At 41.5% G+C, this 8216-nt stretch overlaps 1 protein-coding gene across 1 annotated transcript in view; it reads right to left on the reverse strand.

Moving 5' to 3' along the window:
• Positions 1-8216, reverse strand: part of LOC101864517 (mitogen-activated protein kinase kinase kinase 11) — a 19535-nt gene continuing 11319 nt past the window's right edge. Inside the window, exons 5-8 of the mRNA XM_005095135.2 lie at positions 7145-7385; positions 6389-6529; positions 5373-5555; positions 1-4127 (exon numbers count right to left, since the gene is read on the reverse strand). Coding sequence (XP_005095192.1) covers positions 2872-4127; positions 5373-5555; positions 6389-6529; positions 7145-7385 — 1821 coding nt within the window. The 3' untranslated portion in view covers positions 1-2871. The remainder of the gene's footprint in view (positions 4128-5372; positions 5556-6388; positions 6530-7144; positions 7386-8216) is intronic.

Consider the following 8216-nt stretch of genomic DNA (forward strand, 5'->3'; position numbering starts at 1 on the left):
TAAGAATAAAAAGAACTTTTCAAAAAATGCAATGACATTAAAGTAGTTGAGAGCTCATTATGGCATGATTTGTTTCCAAGTGTTCTGTACAGCGTAGAAGATATACATGAGTGGTTAGAAATCATTATGTACAATTGTGATTACTTGCCGTTTCTTTTAAGTGTAATCATGAACTAATCCGCCTGCGAGCATTTGTGTGTGTGTGTGAGTGTGAGTGTGTGTGTGTGTGTGTGTGTGTGTGTGTGTGTGTTATGAATGTTCTGTTTGAGCGTGTGAGTCTACGGGACCTCTATGTGTGGCGAGTGTATGTCTGTTTCTATGTGAGTGTGTGTGTGTGTGTGTGTGTGTGTGTGTGTGTGTGTGTGTGTGTGTGTGTGTGTGTGTGTGTGTGTGTGTGTGTGTGTGTGTACTCTATGTGAATGTCTCTATAAATGTGTGCGCACAGCATGTGTCCGTTTGTGTGTCTTTACATGCATGTGCGAGAAGGTAAGAAGGTGTAACTGTAAAAATTCAAGCTCCAACGAACCCTCAGTTCCATGGAAAAGTGATATATTATGATTTGAAATTGCAAGGTGTAAGAAAAAATTATATAACCTCTTCTGATTAGGTAGGAGGATCGCAAAACGCACAAAGCAATATTTGGCATACTAGACAACCAGAACGTTAGCACTTTTTAATTCAGTGCGAGGGAGAACTAGAAACCAATAATGTTTCCTCTCCAAGATACGGAATGAAGAGTACCTGGAACTTGTGGAGAATTCGTCACTTTTGATTTTAAAGGGGGGGAAAAAAAATCATACCATCTTCTCCCCCTTGATTTTCCTTGTAGATACCCATCTACTTTGTACAAATTTCACCAATTCTCTATAATATCAGTGTGAAAAAAAAAAAAAACTCATTTCGTTTTCACTTATTGTTGTCCAGATAAACGTAGACAACGGAATACGATTCAAACATGGATGCCAAAGAATGCTGAGTGTTTAGAGACACATACTTAAGGGGCAATGACGTTTCAAATGATGACGATGATGATACTCGTGAAGATAATAAAAATAATTACAATAATACAACTGGAGAGGTAACTGACACAAGCTGTTTCTTCTCCAACAACCGAAGAGCAATAATAAAAAAAATAAGGGTAAGAAAAAAAAGGAGGGAACTGAAAGGGAATATGGGAAAGAGGGGGGGAAAAAGGAAAAGGGACAGAAGAAAAAAAGAAAGAAAGAAAGAAAGAAAGAAAGAAACCCCTTCAAGACAGCTGTCCTCACGTTTCTTTTATCCAATCATGCAGTATCGACATATTATTAATTGCAATATAACCAACTCTTTGGCTGGGTCCAATGACTCGTACAAGATAAAAATAAATTATAGCATAGCACACAATAATGATTTGCTATGGGAGGAATCATAGCAGAAAGTGATATGGTTCACATATGTCAAGTAAAAATTTATCATTTTACATATATTTTTTGCTGTATCGAATAAAAATATCCTTGCAATATTTTCACAGCAGTAGCGACTTCAATATTTTTTTTCAGCCAACATACGTAAATCATCCCATAGAAAATGAACACATCACCAACCCTACCTTAAGATTTAAATTTTTAAAAACAACCAACTTAACTTATTTGCACCAAATTCTTCCGTCCATTCACATTTTTCTACTTCTACTCGAAAGTGGAAGGTGCATAATAATCAGGTCTACTGACGAAAGCACCGGAGACGAAAGTATTTTTTTTTCATTCTGAATGAAAAAGAAGTAGATAAAAAATTGAAACAACCCTAGATGGCATCGCATCACTCATATACTGACCTCCCAGCCACAACCCTTGCTCACAATGTTTGTTTCCCGAAGCGAAGATGATGAGATGCTGTTAAAAGAACTCCTTCACCTCTTCACACTATCTCATGACGACAACTGAGAGCATGAAAGTAGAAGACGAATGAAAGCAGTTTTGTTTGTGACCTCCATTTTGAACCATGACCCAATAATTTTGAACTCTTCCAACATCCGGAGTACACGTACTGGTTTTTCAAACACTCTTTTCTGGTGTTAGGACTGGGGTTTCTATTTACATTAAAATTTCCTCCGTTCATACATATCATATATATGTGTACTTTACTTGACCGGGATAATACTGAAATATTGGGAGCCACTTTGATACAGGGTCGAAACTTGTCACTAACATACTCTTCTTCAATCTCACGCGAGCGGAACTCAGAAACCACAACAGGCAGTTACTCACATCCACCAAAAAACCAGCTTCTTTCCCCCACATTCTCCTGGTGCATATCAAGATGTACAGATTCTGAATGTCCAGACATAAGCGATAAACCCCTCCGAGAATGGCACACATTTATAATATTACAAATATGTTGATATAAATAAAAGTTAAAAAAAAACAACCAAACCCATGAAACAGCACAACTTTTCAGGTTGAGACAATATAGCTAGTGAAAACAACTTTGTGGATTGTAGTGATCTTTTGAAGACAGGGGAAGTTACACAGCTCTTCCAGTGCTAAAGTTCAAAGTGTTTTTTCTAAAACCCTCCAACCTGGCCACTGTAATGCCACTGGTGCAAGAAGGAAAATTTACCAAAACATTACATCACAAAGTGCTTTAAAATAAGAGTCCCTACAAGAAAAGATGGGTTTGTTTGCAATAACCCCCGCCCTGACCTTCATGCAAAAAAACCCCCAAAAAGTCTCTAACTAAGGTAGGCTCACGTTTACAAAAAAGAGAAGCACATCATTTCGACTGCATCTACCATTAAAACTCAATCAATTTCTCTTGAATACTTACTGTAATGAAGATTCTGAGCCTGGGCTAGATTTGGAACCAAAAATTAGAATACCACCCACATTGAATTTAGCTAAGAAATTCCTTTTCTAATTCTGAAAAAGAGAACTTGGAATCCGAGTCATGGTGCACCAAAGGTCGAGTTGCATCCTGATTCTGCCCTTCCACGTCGATGTCCAATAAAGTTTTCTGATGGGCTATATGAGGGGGCGTATTCCCCGGGGACAGATGGGACCGGCTTGAGTAGTAAGGGGTTTGGTCTTCACCACCCATGGAGCCCCGGGGCCGAGAGGGGTCTCTGCTGAGTCCGTGGCCCGGGGAAGACGGGTACTTGAGTTGTATGGGAGAGGCCCGCGCTGAGCCTCCGCCAATGTCCAGCGTGGTGGGTCTCTGAGCGGGCTCTGAGCCGGGTCGTCTGCGGGGGGGCACCGGTTGTTGCTGTTGAGATGATGTTGCTGATGAGGAGTTGAATTCAAGAGGAGGGGAACGCACGTAGTCTGTGCTGAAGGCGTACCGTGAGTCTTGTTGATCGAAGCTTGTGGAAGAGTTTGAGGTATTTGAAGGCGTCCTCCGATGAGTGTTGTACATGTTGCTGCTGTTTGTTTTGCTGTAGTCCGGTGGGTTAAAGTCATCCTCAAAGGTGACGGACCGTCTCTGTGGCTTGCTAGCACCGCTCTCTGTCGCTGCCGGAGGCTTTGCCGGGCCATCCAGGTTGCTCTCAGAGGAAAGTTGACGATTATAGATCACAGTTCGTTCAGTTGTCGGGGTCGTGCTGGACACACCCGAGGCTTCGCTGTCCGCGTAGGAGGAGCGGTGCGAAGTTGTGCGAGCATTGTAGTTGTTGTAGCCGGCACCGGCCAACTGAGCACCAAACTCATTGTCTATAAATGCTGGAGAGGAAGAGTCAAGGTCCACGTTTAAGCTGGGCCTCTGTCGGGCCTGCACGCCGTGGTAGGTGTGCCAGTAGCCAGCAGGGGGCGCCGGATAGGACCTGAAGTCTCCCTCGGGCTCTATAAACGCATCCCTGACGGCCGCGAGATACGCGTCTCGCCGGTTGTTAATGTACGAGTCTCTCTTCTTCATACCCCGCTCTTCCTCATTCCCCGGGGAGTGCAGGTTGGGGTGGATAGCTCGGGTGTTGGAGATGCCGATGTCAAAGCCCATGGCCACAGCCGCCAGTATAGTGGACATGTGGTACAGAGAACTGTCCGTCTTCTTGCCTTTCACAAACGGGCTTGACGGAGAGGCCGCGGGTGTGTGTGGAATGCTTCGAGATTTGGCAGAAATGTCATCTATGTCACCTGGGAGGGTGTCCTCCAAGTCATCTACACAAAGGGAAGGAAAATTGTTAGTGACAAAATGGAAAAATAAAGATTTTACAAAGCAACAATAGTTACATACAGCCTAGACAGACAATGAACTATTGTACAGAACCCTCTTCTTCAGTTTTGGTACAAAGAATTCCCAAGATATTTCTGTCATATTCAGGACCTTCAACTCCTGGTAGTTTTAGAGGTTTTACGGCACTCGCAACTGCATAAGGTCAAATGAGCGCCAGAAGATTAGAGGTGTTACAAGAGAGTAACAAACATAAAAAAGAAGGGGAGATAAGGACAATAGATCAATGATAGGAAAGAAGAAGCAAACCACATCAGAGCACCCGCCAACCACCCACTCCTGGTAGTTTCCAGTCAGCAACAATGGACAAAATGATCATATAAAGGTTAAACAGAAATGTCTGTTGTCAGACGCATGGCCCTTCTGCCCTAATCATACAAGACATGAATCTCACTTCCGCATGGAGGACAAGGGTGGTAGGTGGGTGGAGATATCTAATTTGAGTACTCTATGAACTTCCCCCTGCCTGCTGGGGTGTATTTCAGACATCCTGGGCGGGCCCTGACAGACTGGCTAAGCTGCTCCTCTCTTACGTAATCTTAGGTGTCTCAAAGGAGATGTAAACATATACAATAACAAGTCTTGTGTTTCTTCTTCAATAAAAAGTTATACAGCCCTAGCAACATAAAAAAGTCATATATGAATGTTGAAAACTAGAGGTGTTATCAGAGATTTTAGTTTTAGTAAGAGTTTTACGGCACTTTCAGCACAATAAGGTCGTATGAGTGCTGCAGAATAAGTGTTACAAGAGAGTAACATACACAAAAAAGAAGGAGGGGAGATTAGGATGATACTCGTTTGAGAGGAAAGAAGGAGCAAACAACACTAGAAACCCGCCAACCACCCACAATAATAAGTCTTAACAAGAACACATCTGGATTGATAACAACAACAATCTGGATCGATAACAACAAGAACATATGACCCGAAATGAATAAACATCCAACATTTAAACATTTGTTTTAGTAAGCGTTTTACAGCACTTGCAACACAATTAGGTCATATAAGTGCCGAAGATTAGAGGTGTTACAAGACAATAACAAACACAAAAAAAGAAGGAGGAGAGATAAAGACGATATTTGTTTGATAGGACCGAAGCAGCAAACCACACCAGAGCACCCGCCAACTACCCATACATTTAAAAATAGCGCATTAGACTTGACCGAACTCACATAGATGGCTGACAGCGCCCATGTTGGAATGCCCACCACCCAGTTGGCGTAGAGACTTCTCCAGATTCGGGGCACTCTTGGACCAGCGTCCGTCAGCGAAGATGATGGAAGACCTCTGATGTCTGTCCTTTTGTACAGAGCTCGGGCCCCAAGTCTTCCCTTTTCTGCCATCAACAGGAGGATCTGAAATATCAACGTGCATAGTCTCAGTTATTTTTGTTTTAGTAAGGTTTTACCGAGCTCGCAACTGCATAAGGTCATATAAGCGTCAAGGGGTGGATGACAACAGAGAAGTCCAAACAGGGAATTAAACTTACTCTGCCTACTTCTCTAGCCTTAACAGCACAAAGTCTGCTTTGACTATCAAGGCATCCCGGAAATAGCAGTTCACAAGAGGGTGACAAACATACAAAAGAAGTAGAGGAAAATGACGACAGTAAGGATGAGGAAAGAGAAAGCAGCAGTTCCCCCTATGTTGTTCCGGCACGGTATGAGCATGACATTGATAAATCAGCACATTTACAATTCTACTGTGCATAAGAACATGTTAAAATCCCCCCTTTGGGAATGACCTAAAGACAACTTCAGTCAGTAGCACTGCCCTGGTCTGGGGGGGGGTATAGTCTCAGCTGGCCACAAGCAACACCTTGATCGAACAGCAAACTCTGTATTTCCTTTAAAATATATTTATACATTTTTCAAATCACAGATAGTTTTGTAACTTTGTTGTAAAAACAAATTTGCGAATTAAATTACAATGCTATTTTTCAGGTTTCAGGTATATAATCAAACAAAAAATACCCAACTACATTTGAATATCGATGGTGGAAACAAGTCAAAATAAAACTGGCATTTGATGTGAACACATCGTTGCCACAAGACATATTGTGTGAAACATCTTGAATCAAGATTACTTTTATACGTCATATTATTATTATTTAGTGCAATATTCGATCATTTTAACAAATCTGGATTTATCGGAAAAAATCGCTCCCTCTAGTCTATTCTCCACTTACATGCAATAGCCCTAAATCGCGGCGGTGGAGGGGCGTGGGTCGGGGTGGCCGGAGGACTGTCTGGGCTGGTCGGCGCTCCATAACTCCGCTTGTCGTACATCGCAGAGTCTTCCTTCTGGACAGTGATATTATGTCGAAAATCTGTAGATACGAGAAAAAGGTGAAACATTAAATAACGATTCTATGGCAGGGTGAAAAACTCCAAAAAAGTAAATTTTTCCCCATGACGTTTGCTGGAGTCTTGTACTTGTATCCTCCAGTCATAAAATTAATCTACTGGAGAAAAGTGTATTGTGTTCAAACAATGTGTAGACATACGGGAAATATTCATTTCCAGTTCTGTGAAATGTTTTGATGTGTTGGCATCAGTACTGTATGTTACACTGATTACATAGCCTGTTTGTTTTAGTAGAGGTTTTACGGAACTCTCAACTGCATAAGGTTATATGAGCGCCAGAAGATTAGAGGTGTTACAAGGGAGTAACAAACATAAAACAGAAGGAGGGGAGATAAAGACGATAGATGTTTGACAGGAAAGAAGAAGCCAACCACACCAGAGCACCCGCCAACCATCCACTCCATTTCTGTGAAATGTTTCGATTTGTTGGCATCAGCACTACATTAATCTACATTAATTACATAACTTGAAACAGCAATCCCTTGCAAACGAAGAAAACACACAAATATGCCGTAATACTAACAGTGGACTAAAATAATGTGGACAACAACGATGAGCAGTCATGCAAATGAACTCACCAGAAGGTTCACTTATTTTCTTGCCGCCATATTTGAGAGCTTTTAATCTACTTTTGCGGCTTTTTCTTTTCTTTGGAGTAGGCTTGTGCATAACTTGCTGTAAAATTAAAATGTTTAATTCTCTTTCCAACAGCTCAATTTCCCGAGCTGCCAGATCTTGCTCCCTCTTCTTCAAAGCGTCTTCCTGTATTTTTTGTTGCAATTCTGCCTTTGTGAGCTCCTCTTCCCGACACCTCAGCTCCTGCAGATTGAAACAAATTAAATGTTAAACTTTTTGTTTGTTTTAGTAGAGGTTTTACCGCGCTCGCAACTGCATAAGGTCATATGAGCGCCAGAAGATTAGAGGCATTACAAGAGAGTAACAAATATAAAAAAGAAGGGGAGATAAGGACGATAGATGTTTGATAGGAAAGAAGAAGCAGACCACACCAGAGCACCCGCATGTTAAACTTTAGAGTAGCAGAAAAATACAAATATGGTGAAAATCCATATTTAAAAAACCCACAAAAACGGTAGTCGTAGAAAAACAAAATGTCGAATAACGTCATGGACATCGTTAGGTAAAAGGGCAACAGTCTTGCAAGGGAAAAGAAAAACAAAACTGTCCATTTACCCTTTAAAAACTTATAAAAATCCCAGAAAGACACATGTATGACCATCAAGAAAAAAACCCAAAAGACAACAGTATGACCCACTTAATCTGTATGCTTAGAGCGATTGATACACATAAACTGAGTCTGAATGCTTCGCTGGGTACATTTTTAACAACAGCAAAAAAACAAAAAAAGTATTATTCATACACCAGCCAAAGAGTCACACATTTTGGTGACTCTGAATTTTAGGGGTGTGATTGAGGGGGAGAAAGCATTTCAAACATTTTTTTCTTTCTGGAGTGGGCTGATATTTGGCACCCATAACCCTAGGCCCTTCAACAAATTACACACGAGGGATCAAAAGGTATCATGTACATTAGTAAGGTCTTCTTCTTCTTCTTCTATCCCGGGGTTGGGGCAACCGTTGGGGCACCATTGCATTGGAAAACCAGCTCTCGCCATCTATTTTTTTCCTCTGC

The sequence above is a fragment of the Aplysia californica genome, unplaced genomic scaffold (genome assembly GCF_000002075.1).
Source record: "Aplysia californica isolate F4 #8 unplaced genomic scaffold, AplCal3.0 scaffold00096, whole genome shotgun sequence".
Lineage (NCBI taxonomy): Eukaryota > Metazoa > Mollusca > Gastropoda > Aplysiida > Aplysiidae > Aplysia > Aplysia californica.